The following is a 17,685-nucleotide window of genomic DNA, read 5'->3' on the forward strand; positions in this document are numbered from 1 at the left end:
GAGACAGTATGCTTGTGACAGAAAGAGTCAATCTTATAAATATATCAGTTATCCCCAAACTGATATACATATTCTAGGCAATTCCAATCAAAATCTGAACAAGATTTTTAATAAGATACTCAACGAACTGATGCCAAAGTTTATTTGGAAGGGCAAAGGGCCAGGAAATGCCAGATCATTTTTTAAAGGACAGACACGTATGGGTCTGTTTGGCAGCAGAGGACATTTCCTTGATTAGATCTCAAGACTTCTTAGAAAACCATAGCAATTAAGAGTAAATGAAAGAACTCCCACAACTCAAGAGCAAAAACAAACAAGCTGAAAACAAGCAAAAATAATACAAGAAAAACAAAACCTCAACCCAATGAAATAATGAGAAAGGACTTGACAAGACATTTCTCCAAAGAATTATATAAAGAGCTAATAGGCACATGAAGAGATGCTCAAATCACTAATTGTTACAGAAATGCAAAGAAAAACCAAATAAAATGCTGTTTCAGGAGTGCCTGGGTGGCTCAGTTGGTTGAGCATCTGACTTCTGGTTTTGGCTCAGGTCAGGATCTCAGGGTCATGGGATCAGGCCCCACATCAGGCTCCACACTTGACCAGGAGTCTGCTTAAGACTCTCTGTCCCTCTCCCCTGCTCTCCCTCTCTCAGTCTCTCTTTAAAATAACTAAATACATCTTTTAAAAAAACACCATTTCGCTCCACCACCCATTAGGATGGCTGTTATTAAAAACAAAACAATACATAAAAACTGAAAATATCAAGTGTTGATGAGGATGTGGAGAAATTGGAACATTTGTATATTGCTGGTAGAAATGGAAATGTAAGATGGTATAGGTAGCCTTTGTGAAAACAGTATAGCAGATACTCAAAATCATTAAACATCAAACTACAGCCCCACTTCTGGGTATGGATCCAAAAGAATGGAAAGCAAGAACTCAGACAGACATTTGCACATCTATGTTCTTAGTGGCATTACTCAACAGCCACCGTAGGTAGAATAGTCACAATATTATTATTTGCAATATTCTATAATAGGTCCAGTGATGGATGAATGGATAAACAAAATATGGTACATGCATATAACGGATATTCCCAAAAGGAAAGACATTCTGACACATGCTACCTGGATAAACCTTGATGACATTGCACTTGTGAAGTAAGCCATACACAAATCCCATGTGATTCCACTTATTCCACTTTCTAGGGCTAGGAAGAGTGGGAAATGGGGAATTATTGTTTGATGAGGACAGAGGTTCAGTTTGGGATTCTGACAAAGTTCCGGAGATGGATGGTGTTCATGGTTGTATATTAAGTGAATGTACTTAATGCCACTGAAATGTGTACTTAAAAATGGTTAAGATGGTAAATTTGAAGTTATGAATAGTTTACCACTTTTTTAAAAAATATTGGGTGAGGGGTGCCTGGGTACCAAGTCAGCTGGGCATCTGACTCTTAGTTTTGGCTTGGGTCATAGTCTTGGGGTTATGGGACAGAGCCCCACTCAGCATGGAGTCTGCTTGAGATTCTCTCTCTCCCTTTCAAGACAGAAAGTTTGGGAGCTTAGAGGGAAAAAAAAACAACCACTCACACATGGAAAGTTGATTTCTGATGGAGAGGACGTTGCAAATAAATGGGGAAGAAAGTAAAACTGGGAGGCAAGCATCTTATAGCAAGCACAAAAATCAAATCCAGGTAGATTAAATACTTAAAACACGAAAGATTTAACACTAAAATATGAAAGACAAAATAAGAAATTCTTAGAAGATAGTATCGGGAAATACCTTTATGACTCAGCTTGGTAAAGGTGTCTTGGATAAGAAAAAATCTCACATGAAAATGAACAGCTTCTGTTCAAGTCACCATAAATAAAATGCAAAGGCAATTCCAAGCTGCAGGTAGGTACCTGAACGTACAGAACTGATACCAGATTATAATCCTGTAAACCCTTAAAGAGCTCTTAAGAATCAATTTAAAAAATATCAACAGTCCATTCAAAAATAGGCAAAAGACATAAACAGGGCATTTCACAGCAGAGGAAAAGCAGATGATACATAAAAATTACAACCATAAGGAGCCATAGACCACGCCCATGCAACTGACAAAAATTAGAGTTGACAAGAATGAGATCAACCAAAACACTACCACTGACCACCATTGGAAGCGTAGATTATTACAATCTCTTGGGGAGCTGGTGGGGGGGGAGATTAGCATCATCCAGGAGACTTGAAGGTGCAAGTGCCCTTCAGATTGGCCATTCCACGCATCGGTATACACTCGAAAGAACAGAAGAGCTCCACGCAGTATGGGATACTCTCACAGCGGACTAGTATGTAGCAGTAAAAATGAACTACAGTGGGGTGCCTGGGTGGCTCAGTCATTAAGCATCTGCATTGGGCTCAGGTTGTGATCCCAGCGTCCTGGGATCGAGCCGCATATCAGGTTCCCTGCTCCACGGGAAACCTGATGCTCCCTCTTCCACTCCCCCTGCTTGTGTTCCTGCTGTCTCTCTCTCTGTATCAAATAAATAAATAAAATCTTAAAAAAAAAAGTACTACAGTGTCTTGCGTAAACAGTAAGGAATCTCTAAAATGTAATGTTGGATGAAAGAAGTTACAGAAGAATATGTATTGTATTCTATAATATAGCATTAAAGTAGGCATCCACGCTCTGCAAGACCAAATAATATACTGCTAGAGATTTAAGTGTGTGCATGCATGTGTGTGTGCGTGTGTGTGTATGTGTGTGTGGGGGGAGTGAAACTATAAAGGAAAGCATGGCAGACGAATTCTGTGTAGGTGCTCCCTGATAGAGAGAGGAGTATTGACTGGGGAGGGACATTCTGAGGCTTCTAAGAAACTCACACTGTTCTATTTCTTAATTTGGGAGGTGGGGATGCAGGTGTTTGTTTTGCTATTCTTTAAGATGAACATATGGCTTATAAGTATGCATGATACATTTCACAATTTTAAAAAATAACATAAAAGATAAAGAGCCTCTCCGTGATGGTTAAGGATGCAGGAGAAAAGTGAAATCCTCTGAAGGGCAGGCAAAGGCAGGGCAGGCTGTCATACTCTGGACCAACAGGAAAATGTAGACCAAGAAGGCTTAATTTCTGAACATCTATTTTTGCCTCTCAAGCATTTTTCCCTTTCTGAAACTGCCTTTCCCTGCAACCCAGAGGGGCTGTCTGGTGGGCACGCAACTCAGGACAGTTAATTAGGGTACCTCCTCTCGTCTGGCTTCTGTGATTAATATAAGGATGAACAGAGGTCCCAAGCCAGCCCAGTCAGAGCTGTCTATGTCTCTCTGTTGGAAAATCAAGAAAGAGGTAACATTGCTATATGTAATGCATGGTGAGCCTAGAGCTCCATGAAATCAGCCTGAAAATGAAGCCAGCAGAGAGAAAAGCAGAAATGAGGACTGGAGAGTCACAGAGGGGCAGAGAGAGGGTAAGAGACAGACAAAGTCCTCATCCTGTCATTTGAGTGCCTTGATCCAGCTATTCCTGATTCTCATCATGGAGACAGTTGTGGATCCAGCTGTGATAAAAAAACGTGCTGTGTAGCACAGAATTTTGTATCAGGAGCAGGGGTTTGCAAGTGACAAGCCCTAATATGTGGCATGGGCCGTATTGGGGTAGGGAGCGGAGCAGTGTGGAGCTCCCCCTCCCTGACGAGGAAGTGAGCAGTGTCTGATATGTGGAGCAAAGCTGCTAAACCCTCTCCTGTTGAGTCTGGGGATTCAGACTACAACACTCAGTGAGTTTGGAAATTCAAAGACCTTGTTTTTTTTTTTTTTTTTTTTTTTAAATAAAAAAGCCAGGTAATGGGTGTGCGATGGCTACATCTTCAGTCTTTTTAAAATATTTTATTTATTTCTTTATTTAAGAGAGAGAGAGCACACATAAGTCAGGAGAAGGGCAGAGATACAGACTCCCCACTGAGCAGGGAGTCCGATGTGGGACTCAATCCCAGGACCCTGGGGTTATGACCTGAGCCAAAGGCAGACGCTCAACTGACTGAGCCACCCAGGTGCCCTTCTTCTGCCTTTAGAAAGGTACTCTTAACAAAAAGATACACTTGAATCTCAGCTCGCCTTTCTGAAAGCTGGGAAATGGGAAAACAGAGCCACAAGATCCTCCTTGTGCCTGTGGCCAGTAATTCAACTGAGCTGGGAACCAGAACACCATCTTCTGGTATTGCAAAAGTCAGATCCCTGCGTGGGGCTAAGGTTGGTGCCTGCACAGTCTGGGAGAAGGAAAACACAGTGGGAGATAAGAGAGGAAGGCTGGAGAGGGCTTCTTCCCAGCAGCTCTTGCTGGGCCCTCCCAGTCTAGCCAAAGTGACTATTCCCCAGAGTGTGGACTGGTGTCCATTGGTAAAGAGCCTGAGGGCAAGCAGGCTGATTAGCCCTGCCCCCCTCCGAAGCCTCCCCTGCCCCGCTACCCAGTGTGTCCAGGGCAGAGGTCAAACAGCTGTAAACCTAAATGAGAGCTAGGGAAGGGCAGAGCCCAGAGATGATGTTAGCAGACAGACGGGGTGAGGACAGGATCCAGATTCCAGAGCCTGACTTGACCGGGCTCCAGTCCCGGTTGCCAGCTCACAGACTTATCAGAAAACTTACTGCTGGGGCGCCTGGGTAGCTCAGTGGGTTAAAGCCTCTGCCTTCGGTTCAGGTCATGATCCCAGGGTCCTGGGATCGAGCCCTACATCGGGTTCTCTGCTCTGCAGGGAGCCTGCTTCCTCCTCTCTCTCTGCCTGCCTCTCTGCCTACTTGTGATCTCTGTCTGTCAAATAAATAAATAAAATCTTAAAAAAAAAAAAAAGAAAAAGAAAGAAAAGAAAACTTACTGCTCAGCAACTGTCTCGAGTTTAGAGACTCATACTGCCAGAGACACCCCCTCTAGCAAACCACAGCATGAGATTGCTCAACCGCTGGGGCCTGGCCTGGACCTCTGGGCTGAGAGCCTCGTAAAGGGCCTGCTGGAGGATACAGTCTCCAGAAGACACATCCTCTCTGATGCCACTCACGGAAGGCAGTGAGCCAGGGAAAGTCTTCCAGAGAGCAGAGCCCCAGGCACCCTTGGATGATGGAGGAACTCCTGTCTTCCAGTAGGTAGGATCTGGCTTCTTGCCAGCCATCTTCTGCAGCCTGTTGGCGGAGTGATCACAACAGGCTGTTTCCCCTCAGTCCCTTTGTTCAATGCCAAGTGGCTTTTCTTCCCAGGGTCTTATTTTGTTTCTGCCACCATTAAAGGATGCCGGGGTGTTGAACTTAATCGCTAGCTGTCAGCTGACAGATTCTTAACAGTAACATCCAGACCCGACCAAGACGAATGTGCAGCCACCAGCTCTGCTGCAATGTGGGCAGCCCGTACCAGGCTTGGTGGCGCATTTCTGAAATTGTATGCTAGGCAGTCAAGGGGTACAGTGCAGTGGCTATCTATTAGTTTCTTTCTGCCCTATAATTAGTTTACTTATGTTCTCCCCCCGCAAAAGTATGTCTAAGTCCTAACTCCCAGCACCTCTGAATATGAATTTATTTGGGAAAAGGGTCTTTGCCGATGTAATTAAGGGAGGGATCTCCAGAAGAGACCGTTATAGATTAATCCAGTGGATCTTGAATTCAGTGATGAGTGTCTTTACAGGAGGATGAGACACAGAACGAGAGAAACCCAGAACGAGCAGCCACAGCCCGGTAGAGGCGGAGACTGGGAGGGTAGGGCAGTAAGCCAAGACTGAAGACTGCCGGGGGCCAGAGAAGCTGGAGGAGGCTGGGAAGGGTAATCCCCTTGAGTCTTTGCAGGGAATGTGGCTCCGCCAACAACTTGCCGTCAAACTTCTGCCCTCCAGAACAGCGAAATAATATATTTTTGTTGTTTTAGCCACCAAATTGTGGAAATTTATTGTGGCAGCCCTGAGAAACTCATTCACGCCCAGACATTTGACTGTCCCTCCCCCAGCGGGGCTGTCAGTCACTCCCTCAGACCCAGGGGACCTGTCAAAATGCCCCGTCCCCAAGATCACCTTGGTCGGTTTGGGGATGGTCACTCCAATGGACTATTCATCTGTCCCCAAAATTCGTATATTAGAATCCTAAACCCCAGGAGATGGGCCTCTGGGAGGTAATGACGTGATGAAGGTAGAGCTCTTGTGAATGGGATTAGTGCTTTTGTAGAGGAGACTGCACAGAGCTCCCTTTCCCCTCTGCTTTGTGAGGTCTTCATGAGAAGATGGCCATCTGCCAGCCAGGAAGCAGGCTCTATCCAGACATCAAATCTGCCAACACCTCGGTCTTGAATGTCCCAGCCTCCAGAACCATGAGAAATAAATGTGTGTTGTTTAAACCCCTTGTTTGCGGTATTTTTGTTTTAGCACCCCAAACAGACTCAGACAGTCACACAACCCAGAGCAGGCTATCGGAGTTACCTTTTGTATTTGTATAGCTGTTGGGAAAGAAGGGTTTCTTGCCCTGAGATCGCCAGATACAAGGACAATTTCTCTCCCTCCAAAGAAGGAGCTGCCCTGAGAAGGGAGCCAGCTGAGAAGGAAGCAGGGCCAAGGGGTAGGAAGGGAGAGGCTATCCCTGACCCTACAAACAAGCATAGCTAAATACAGATTTCCCTCTGGGACTTTTCGGCCAGTAAATTCATCTTTCTTACGTAAGTCGTAAGTTGGGACTGTCACTTGCAAACCCCGGGTCCTGATCTGCACATTCGGAGAGGTAGCTAAGCCCAACTGATCTCCTCAGCCACAGGGAGCCCAGACTTGGGGGAGCAGCACAAGTAGAGGTCTCCTCGGGTGACAGGGTTGAGGCTCCTGGCATCTCTGGCGCTCATGGTCTGGGCCACTGGACCAGGTCCAGTCCGCCCAGCTGGACAGCAAGCCAGTGCCTTATCTGAAACGCTGAGGTGATTACCGCAGACAGAATCCCAGTCATTCCAAAGAACAGATTTGGCAGCAAGTAAAGTTCAAGCACGGAGGTAAAATCGCATCATCACGAACAATGAAAGTTTCTGTAAAACATGAAGATTTGCTTCTACTGAACCACAGAATGTGAGTAAGATGCCAACAACGGATCTGGAGCACAAGGCGTTCCCTGGCCCGGGCAGCATCGCCTTCCACCAGTGCTTTCTCCAGCCTTCTGTGCTCCTTGCTGAGGAAAGTCACTGCTTACAGAAAGTCCAATCCACCACGAACTCACCAGCTGAGACCTGTTTCCTACCTGAAGTCTTAAATCCTGCTGAACCGTCAACCCCCCAGGCCAAATGCCATAACTGAAGGAATTCAGAAACCCCAGAGAATAAAGAACCCCTGGGCAAATGCAAAAATCCCGTGTATTCTTTCAACCCAGAGGAAAGACACGGTGGGGAGGAGGGATGGTGGTGTTGCTTTCTTTTGCTTAGCTCCTGGAGGGCAGATTAGCTCTGTCCTCAGCTGACTGGCTGTGCAGCTTCTACATGTCTGATTGTCGAGGCCAAAGCGAGCTTCCGTTAAAAAAATTGGATAAACCCTGAAGAGTTGTTTTTTTTTTTTTTTTTTTTTTTTTACAAAGGACCTTAACCTGATGCCTCAGGCTTCCTGAGTGAGAGTTAGAAGTTTCTGAAAAAATAGTCCATTCCTTCACCATCTGTAGAGAACCTTCTATCTGCTGGCAACATGCTTCCGCCCCGGAGCTGCTGATGGGGAGACTGGTGAGTGAGATCGTGAGAGCAGAACCAGCAGTCGTGGTCTGCGAGATGCTGCCTGAGCTGAGCTTTGACAGACAACTGGAAATTAACCCCAGGAGGAAGGTAGAAGAAGGCCCTGCTGGTGAAGGCATGTCCTGAGGCATGAACCTGCAGCCCCTCGAGTGGTGGGCACACTTGTCGTCAAGATGGAGTGGGGACGGAAAGGTAGGCAAGAAATTACTCGGAAGGGTCAGGTGATTAACCGAAGGCACGCAGACTTGATTGGAGGTCTCTGGGAGCCCTGAGGAGCAGGAGGATGCCCTGAGCCAAAGGCATTAGAGGGATGACTATGGCGGACTCCAACAGAGGACAGGACTAGAGGCAGTCCCTCAAGAGTCCTTTCCTTTGCCATATCTGGGTGAGAAGCACTAAAGTCTTTCCCCAATGGTATGAGAATGGAGGAGAATGGTATGAGAATTACAGGAGTTGGAAGAGCTGGATTCACTGGAATTGTTACCAGATTGAAAGCAAAAGATGCAATGAGAAGTGGGATTCCAAGATAATGACTAGATTTCCTTGTTCTGGCACAGGCAGCTGGCATAATGATACCATTCCTGAAAATTAGGGACATAAGAAGATGGGTAAGTCTTGGAAGAGTCTGATGAGGAGTCTGGCTTTAGAATGTGAAGTGGGAGGAGCCTGGGGACAGCCACAGCAGCAGTCCATGAAAAACTGGACATTCAGGACCCAATGGCAGGACGGAGAGCAGGGAGGACACCAAGGACACCAAGGGAGAAGGCAAGAAGAGGAGTGAGTCAGAAACCGAAGTTCAGGGGACATTCAGGGAATGAGTGGAACAGGAGGTCTCCATAAAGAGACCATAAGGAGATGAAAAACAGTGTCCAGCAAAGTAACGTGGAAACCTAGAGAGCAGAGGCACCTCGAGAGAGAGGCTCAAAATGTGGGCGTGTGCAATAGTACCAATGTTCTAGACAGATGGAGTCACCTCCGGGAAGAAAAACACCAGCTGGACCTGGAGAATGGCTGGCTTTCATGACATCCATCTTGGCATTTGATCATGGGAACATATACTGGATCACAATGGGTGATGGAGGTCTGAATGTATGGGTGGACAGTGTTGACAGCTAGTGTAGACAATTCTTTCAAGAAGCTTGGCTGTGAGGGGAGAGAGAAAGTGAAACTGAAGGGAGAAGTCAGAGAGAAATACGGGATCAAGAAAAGAGTCCTGTTCAGGCAGGAAAGACTGATGAGAATATCGGTAGACAAGAGGGTAATGACATGAGCAAGAGAACACAGAGGTGGGTTTCTGAGGGAGATGGGCATCAGCGGCACACAGAGAAGGTCATCCATTGGCAGGGGCGCACCCCTTTCCTGGTATGGCAGGAATGTCCAGGGAAGATCTTGAGAATTTCTTGGGCCCTCCGTTTTGTTCAGTGTTATCAGTGGACAGGTTGGATCCTCTAATATGATAATGACAGACAAAGCAATGGAGGTTCAAACAGGGCTTGATGGAAAAGGAATAGTCAGGAGGAGACACCAAGGACCAAAAGGGACAGGAAAGGGTCTAGGGACACTTGGAAGGGTTTCCCAGCAGCCTTGGGAGCCCAGTACTCTAATGGTCCAGATGATGTGATGGACAATTCCTCCTATAGCAGTCAGAGCCCCAGGAAGGAGCAGGGTGATTTAGCTTGATAGACACACACAGAAGGATAAATGGGCAAGAGGGATGAGAGAGAGATGCAGATTAGAGTGAAATCCCAACCACCATAGTCAAGTGAAGCCAAGCCCATAGCAATCACTGGTCTAGGTGTTTAGCACAGGGGCCAGGTCACATCTGTGTGTAGGCTCGAGTCCCTCTTCAACAAAGACAGTGTCTGGGGGCAGACAGAATAAAAATGGAAAGAGCAGGAGTTTTAGAATCAGGCAGACATGGGAATAAAACTGTCCCTACCATTTCCTTTACTGAGCTCACATTTTTGGTCCACAAAATAGGAAAAATACATGCTTTGCAGAATGTACAAGGATTAAATGAGACGGTTAACGCAGAGCAAGCCTGCTAGGCTGTAGACTCCATCGGGTGCCTGTTTTGTTACTCAGGGCTCTGGGTCTGCCTTGAGCAGGTGCTTGGCACATGGTAGGGCCTCAACACATGCAAAGTTCCTCCTTCATCTGTTAGGCAATATACTTCAAACTACCTTCTCTGTCCCTAGAGAAGGGATTACCATTGGTATTCCCTTTTTTGGTCCATCCAAGCTGTTACTTGCAATGATAAGAATGGAACGTTGATCTATACTTCCTTTCCTTCAACCAGGTTGCTATTGAACTCAGCGCTTTCAGAAACGCAGGCACCATGGAAGTTGACCTTTAAGACCACAGAACTGCCAGACCACATGGCTGCCCAACCACCCACCAAACATGTGGCTTGTTCACTTCATTACAGTCCTGTGGGCTCGTGGGTAATCTTTGATGATGTGGGGAGAAGGTTCCCTCTTCCACGCATGCAAGGATGGACTCGAGGAGAATGGAAGGAGCTGGGATCTTTCCTTCATCAGTTATCCCGGACTCAAGATCACAAGGAATAGTGACTCTCTGGAGACAACCTCTGGAGTATGAAGTTGACATTGCAGCTTGGGGAAGTTGTTGAATGATCCAGAAGAAAGCAAACAAAAACACAGCCAATGCCACCCTTGCTAGGAGGTTTGGGTGGTAAGGGGACAAGGCTGTCCAACCCAATGGACAGTCAGTCTGACGTTCCAGCAGGAGATAACCACGCTGCCACCAGAGGTGTTTGTCTGAAACATAGAGCCAAGAGCTGCCCTGGATTTCACTAAAGAAGAAATCCAAGAGTAAATCAGGCAGCCCTAAGAAGTGGAGCTCAGGTAGGCTGAGAATCTGGCAGCCTGAGCAGGCACTAGCCACTCCAGATTCAAGTCCAAAGCACACCTCTGGGACGTTATGGCCCCATGCTGTTCTCAATTTCTGCCCTCCCTTTCTTCCTTTTAGTAAGAGAACTCCTACATGTTCATTGGGCACATTTAGTTAGCCCAGCTACAGACTACATTTCCCAGACTCACCAGCAGCTAAGTGTGCCCCAGTTCTGGTCAAAGAGCGATCCGAGCGGAAGGGCCTGAACAGCTTCTGAGGGACATCATCGAGAAGGGGGCTGTTTGCCTGCAGGCAGGAACAGAAGGTGGACATGGTTGAGAAGCTACAACTAGGGCGAAGAGGGGGATACCCTAGGCCCTGAGGGGGTGGGAAAAACACAGGTCAAGGAACCTGGATTCCTGAATGACCCTATGGAGCAGAGTTGTTTCCCTGTTCTGCACTGACCTTCTACCTCCTGGCCAGTAGGTGAAAGGGAAATACACTTCTATCCTTTCGGACCCAATGTATTTTGGGGTCTTTTGGTTACAATTTACTCTGTGCCCAAAGTCCTACAGAGCATTTCCCAGAGATACAGATACTAACAGCTTGAGTACCCAGTGGGATATTTATTAAAAATTTATAGTGTACCAGGCACGGTTCTAGACACCGTGCATACTTTATCTCATTTAATCCATCCAGTGCTCCTTAGATAAGGGCCATGGTCTCATTTGACAGAAGGAGGCCCTGGGAGATACAATTCTTTGTCTGAAGATGCTTAGCTACTGAGTAGCCTAACTAGTAGTCAGACCAGTATCTGGATGGAGAGCCTACCTTTAGCCACTATGCTTTTCAGAGCAGAATGTCTTTAGTTCCATGCAGTGTAAAGGACACAGCTTACTTTTACTAACTTTTCTTCAAAATCATTGCAGAGCCAAGGCAAGTCATTTGGTTTCTGTGCTGTCAGTTTTCTCCAAGAGAGCACAGGAAGGGGATCCAAACTATCGATCTCACAGAACTGCTGGAAGGAGAAAATGAACTCACATATGTTTAAGGAATGCTTTCAAAACTACCAAGTGTGGCACAGGTGAAATAGCACCTTAATGCAGGCCGGGAAATACTTAAAATCAAAATAAGAAAATGCACTCATGGTGTGCCTGGGTGGCTTGGTCATTAAACGTCTTCCTTCGGCTCAGGTCATGATCCCAGGGTCCTGGGTTCAAGCCCCCATCAGGCTCCCTGCACTGCGGGAAGCCTGCTTCTCCCTCTCCCACTCTTCCTGCTATGTTCCCTCTCTCTCTGTGTCTCTGTCAAATAAATAAAATCTTAAAAAGAAAAAAAAAGAAAGAAAATGCACTCAAATTTTTTTTTAAAGCAAATGTCATCTAGCAATTTGGCAGATCGCCTGGAAAGGCTGTGGAATCTGCAAAGGAGAGGGGTATGTCTGGGTTTGTGCATCTGTCACCCTCAACAGAAAAGGGGAGAGATTAACTGAAATTCATTGAAAGAGAGCACACCTGTGTGTTTGGTGTGCACGCATGCAGTCACACACACACACACACACACACACACACACAGTCCCATGCACACACACTCAATAGAAGGCTCGATATAAAAGAATCATTATTATTAAGACCAAGAGTAGCAGCAATTTGCAATGCCCATGGGAACTGGACAGGTACAGAGGTCGGGGAGTTGCGGTGGCGGGAGGGGGGTCAGGCAATGTGTTTGCATGTGAGTGGGGACTGCTGTGTAAGTCTGGTGTCCAGGCCTCTGAGAGTCAAACATGAAATCTCCCATTTTCCAAGGAAGCTCCTATTAATCAATAAATAAAACACCTCAGAGGCCAGCAACTGATCTCTGGGACTTAGCCCTGCTGCCAGATGTCATATCTGACTCTTTCAGATGCTTCATCATCATTTTGGACAAGCCACAGTCGGCTCCCGACCCTGCCCTGCCCTTCACCCCAGGCCGCCTTCCTCTTCCTTCTTCCTCATCTCCACTCCACCCCCTGGAAAAGCCAGCTTTCTCTTTGCTCCCTACTCTCAGACCTCCCCTTCCCTTCCTTCTAGAGCATACCCAGTGATCCTGAAGACACAAAGCAGCTTCCCTCCTCTGCGTGCCAATCAATGCCAACCTTCTCCTTTCTGCCAACATAATCTCAACCTGCTACCCGCCCCCAACGCATGATAATTTTTGCACACGGTCTCAGGAAGCAAGACGGATTATAGTTAGCTCTCAATTGTCCGCAATGAAGAAGGGGGGCAGGGAGACACAGATAACATGAGAGAAGAGACACTCCAAAGTCACAGGGCTTTGCCTTTAGCGTTTGGTGGCGCATGGCGCAAGGTCCGAAGCCTGTCACTGCAGCCCCCAGTGGAGACGGAGAAAAGCCTGATAAGCCTTGGCGCGACCCGGGAGAGCTTGGAATGGGACTCACAGAGCTCAGCCCCCAGTCGATGATCAGGCTCCTGCCTCCACGCCCCTTTCCCTCCTTCAAGAGCCCTGCCTAGGTCCAGGCCAACGGCCCCATGCCGGCCACAGCCCCCATGGCCACCCCCGTTGTGGCCATTAGCTTCACTGCCGTGTCCCAGGCAAGCCTGAGGTCCCAAGACCGACAGTTATACTGACAGGTTTCAGTTTTACTTTCTCTGCTTTCACAGGACCTTGGTCTTCTGGGGCACAGTGGCTTGGACCTCCAGGCCCCAGCAGGAGAGGGGACAGAATGAGAAACACCACCCACACCTGAGGGCATCAGGTGCTGCCTGTCAGGAGCTGAGCCCTGACCTTCAGAGGCTACCCCCCACCACCCCGTGGGGAAAGAATTTCAGGGAATAGCCCCTGGGTGGTGGCGGCGCGGGGGGGGGGGGGGGGGGGGGGGGGGGGCAGTGTGTGCTGTCCTGGGGGGAGGGGCTGTGTCGTGTTCTGCGCCCTCCTGACTTACTGTTGGTTTGGGACGTCGGGACTAGGGCTACAAACAGTTCCTCTCTTTGTTTCCACGGCCTCGCAGAATGTGCGCTTCCCCCAAAAGGCATAAAGGTCCCCTTTCTTCGGCTCGCCCGCGCCACCGCGCCACTGGGGCTGTTAGTGGGGCACGGGTCTGGGAGCCCAGGCCAGACCCAGCGCTGACCGTGGCAGCCTGCAGCCCGTGCTCACTTGGTCCCTGCCCTGGCGGGGTGGCCTCCCGAGGCCTCCTGGGCAGGCAGCCAGCTCCGGTTCTTAAAGTGGCAGAGCCTCCAATGGTGCTTCCTGCAGGAGTCAGCCTGCCCTCCCTGGAAAAGAGGACGTGGAATTCACGGGGCTTGGGGGAACTTTGAAAAGTCCTGATGCCTGAATGGCAGTCCCAGAAACTGATCCAGGAGTAGGGCCGAAGCACTGTCCCAGAGATTCTAATATGCACTGAGTCTTGGGAATCACCCCAGCACTTCTCAGACCTCAGTGTGCTCAGGGACCATGAGCAGATCCCCTTCGAAGGCAGATTCCGATCCAGAAGGTAGACGGCCAAGGTTCTGCGTTTCCATCCAGCTCCACAGACCGCGCTGAAGAGCCGAGGGGATGGTGGTGTCAGCACCCTGCCGCCCCCATGGGGAGTCCGGGACCTCCTCCCTCACCAAGGCCAGCTGTTGTGAGGGTTCACCGAGGGAGGCATGGAGCCCTCCGGAAGGGCTCAGGGGATGGTGGCTCCCTCAAGGGTAGAAGAGGATCTGCTTTCCTCTCCTGCTTCAAAGCCACCTGACTTCTCTTTTGCCCCAGGATCAAGCCTAAATACCACCTGAGTTCCCTCACCGAATGGTCCCTGCTCACATCCGTAGCTTCTGCTCCTGCTTCTCCTGAGTCTCCGCACCCCCAACCTCAAAACAGGAGTCACACGCATGTAGACCAATGGCTGGTCCTCCCTTTCATCTCTGGGCTCTCGTGTGCCCCTTCCAGGCCTGGTTCCCCCTTTCCATCCTCTGCTCCTCTGGCTAAATTCTTCCCTTCCCTGATGCCTTGGCACAGGTGCGAGCTTCCTCCAGACAGCATTTGCTGGCTCCCGAGTACAGGACAGGTGCCTCCTCTGGGTTCCCAGCTGTACTTCTCCTCCCAAAGCCGCAAACCCTTAGGCTTTGCTTGTTTCTCTGCCTCTGATGGTTGGAAGCTCCGGGAAGTCTGAGCTCATGACTGTGTTAAATAATATTGGAATGCATGAGTGAGAGAACAATAGAATGAATGGATGAATTACTCGAATGAATGAATGGAAGTTCTCTTATATTATAGAATCAGAAACCCCATGTTCCTGATTCCACCCAACCAGGCTGCTACCTCTGACCAGCCAGACCCTCCTCCCGTGTCACTTTGCCAAGGTCCCCAGCGACCACAGATGCTCCTCCTTCACCGTCCCCAGCTCCAGCTTTGCCTGCAGAGCCCCAGAGTGGGAAGTTGCTCTGATGGACGTCCTGTTTCTAGCAGATGAACTAAAAGTAACAGGTAGATATCACATTGGTCCTAAGTCACAGAGGAGCCAGAGCCCATGTTAAACTTTATTGGACGCTAACCCAAAGATGGAAATAACCCAAGTGCCCACCAGCAGATGCGTGGATAAACATCACGTGTCCGGTAAACACAGAATGGGATCTCTAGAAAAGGATGGAAGTCTGTACACACCACAACATGGATGAACCTGGAAGACATTCCACTAGGTGAAAAAAAGTCAGACAACAAAGGACAAATATTACCTGATTCTACTTACATGAGGTACTTAGAAGAGTCGGATTTGTAGAGTCAGATGAGTGGTTACCAGGGGCTGGGGGAGGGGAGAATGGGGAGCTTCTGTTTACTGGGTACAGAGCTTGCGTTTGGGACGATGACAAAGTTCTGGAAATGGATGCACCGACACTGTGAAGGTCCTCGATGCCACAGAACTGTGCACTTAAACATGTTGCAAATGGTAAATTCTGCATGTCTATATTTGACCAAACACATATAAAAGGCTTTATTAATATCCTAAACCACAGGGACACCTTAACTAACACCCACCCCACAAGCGGTGATTATTTATAAAGAATCTTTATAAAGATCTTCAGGGCCTGGAACACACCCTGGCCTTTTCTTTCTGTTTTTTCCCTTGAGGCATAAAGCTGAAATGGAAAGCCCCAGAAGGTTAGGCTGTGGGGACTACCAGAGGTACGAGGAATGTCAAATATTTACAGTTGGTTTCTTCAGGGGGGTGAGATCCGGCAAAACTGCTAGGGGAGGCAACCAGTACAATGTTCCGATAGCGTCAGAGCGTGCTTGGGGGAAGAAGCAGTTGCTTGTGTCCAAAGAATTTAGGAGTATAATCAAGCTATTGTTGGTAATTGCTTAGCTAATGCGAGTCCCCCTCAAATAAACAAACAAACAAACAAACCCAGGTGATTATGGTATGACAGGTGACTAACACTATTCCAGAGTTAAGGAAAGGGTAGGCCATGGAAGGGTGATAGAAATGGGAATTCGAGATGCCTTGCCCAGCCTGAATTTGACAGGAAGCTTCCAGAAGTGGCTGCCCCTTGATAGTGGTGGGGCTGAGGGATCAGTCTTCAAAAGTAGATCTGGCCTCCGGTAAACCTGAGGTTTCTGCCAACTGCTGAAGAGAGATCAAAGGCCATGTCTTGCTCTGGCTCCACGGAGACCTGGAGGAGAAACCACACGGCATCGGCCCGCAGCCAGCAACCCTCGGCCTCATTTCACTCATTTTACATCAGCCCGGGGAATCTGGGTTAGGCAGGGAACATGCAAATCCCTGTCTGCTGCGTCCACAGAGGTAGCCAGGAAGGACCTGGATTCTGGTTGTCGGCTCTTGTCTCCAGCGGCCTTTCTGCCTTCTCGGGCATCATACAACTTCCCCTTTCTGCAAAGCGCACCTGTTACTCTGATCTCTCGTCTGCTCGACTCCTGGAAGGGAGAGCAGGGAGGGAGATCCCTGGGTATTACAGACTGCACCTAACACCTGGCGGAGGAGGCCCCCAGAGTATAGGGGAGCCAAGGTATGAAGACCTCCAGGCGTCACAGCCCCGCAGGACCAGGGAGGAACACAGGGCTGGCTTCATCATGTCCCTCATCAGCAGATCTCATATCAACCTTTACTTCCTCTGAAAGTGTCCCTGGCCTCCTAGACCAAGCTGGCACCTTCTATTGTAATTTCTCCTAACTGCTAGATTCTTCCTTCAAATCACTTTAGGGAACTCTAAATTCATAAAATTATTCGCTTTTCTGATTTTCCCACTAGACATTAAGCTGCACGAGAGCAGGAAGCATATCTGTTTTGCTGCCGGGTCCCCTGTTCTAACACAGGGACTGGCACATAGTAGGTGCTCCGTCAGCACTTGGCTGGGTCAGTCAAGGGGAACCAGAGGAGAGTTCTAAAGGATCTCACTGGGGCCCTGAAATTCAACTTGCTCCCATGTTTGCTGCAGCTTATTCCAGAGTTACGTTATAAGAGCTACTATTTCCAAGCATAGCAGTAATCACGGTAACTGCTTACTGAGTTCCTACTATTTGCCATGTTCATGTTTTATCTTATTTAGGGGTTTGTCTCCTTTGATCCGGACAAGTGCAATAAGCTCTACAGTGACACCCTACCAGCGACGAGAACATCAAAGCTCTGAAGGGCGAAGTGTCCGGCCCACCATCCTAGGGACACCAAGCAGAGAAGCAGGGATTTGACTCTTGCTGGGTTTTGTCATGTAAACTCCATGAAGGAACTGAGGCTCAGAGAAGCCAAGCAACCTATACAAGGTCACACAGCTAGGAAGCCACAGGCAGGTTTCAAACTGGACTCTGATTCCAAAAGACTAGTCTGCAAAAGAATGTCAAATCTCATTTTAGACAGTGACCAGGGAGTGAGTCCACCAGGAGGAATCAGAGCCAGAAATTCCAAGTCCACTGAACAGGGACTAGAAGTTGCTGCTGAAGGGTCTGGAGGCCCAGACCCTTGGGGCCCACGGCACACTCCTGTCTGCCTCCTTCTCCACGAATTGAATTACCTTACCTCTCTGAGTTTCCCCAGCCCAAAGCTCTACCTCCCATTGAGCCGTTTATCTAGGACCAAAGCCTGGGGTGGGGGAGGGTTTCCTGCGACCTCCCTGTAAAGCTCCCTGCCTTC

General features: G+C 48.4%; 1 protein-coding gene across 2 annotated transcripts in view; it reads right to left on the bottom strand.

Annotated features, from left to right (window-relative positions):
- The window catches only part of DGLUCY (D-glutamate cyclase), a 75,488-nt gene extending 61,726 nt beyond the window's left edge, over positions 1-13,762 (bottom strand). Inside the window, exons 1-2 of one of the 2 annotated variants that reach the window (XM_032344667.1) lie at positions 13,507-13,612; positions 10,775-10,871 (exon numbers count right to left, since the gene is read on the bottom strand). Coding sequence is in view for 1 of the 2 variants with exons in the window: in XM_032344666.1 (XP_032200557.1) it covers positions 13,507-13,597 (91 nt within the window). In the remaining variant the exon portion in view is untranslated. Of the gene's footprint in view, positions 1-10,774; positions 10,872-13,506 lie in introns of both variants that reach the window. The other variant, XM_032344666.1, reaches the window with a different exon arrangement.
- Positions 13,763-17,685: the final 3,923 nt, after the last annotated feature.

This window comes from Mustela erminea, chromosome 5, assembly GCF_009829155.1.
Source record: "Mustela erminea isolate mMusErm1 chromosome 5, mMusErm1.Pri, whole genome shotgun sequence".
Classification (NCBI taxonomy): Eukaryota; Metazoa; Chordata; class Mammalia; order Carnivora; family Mustelidae; genus Mustela; species Mustela erminea.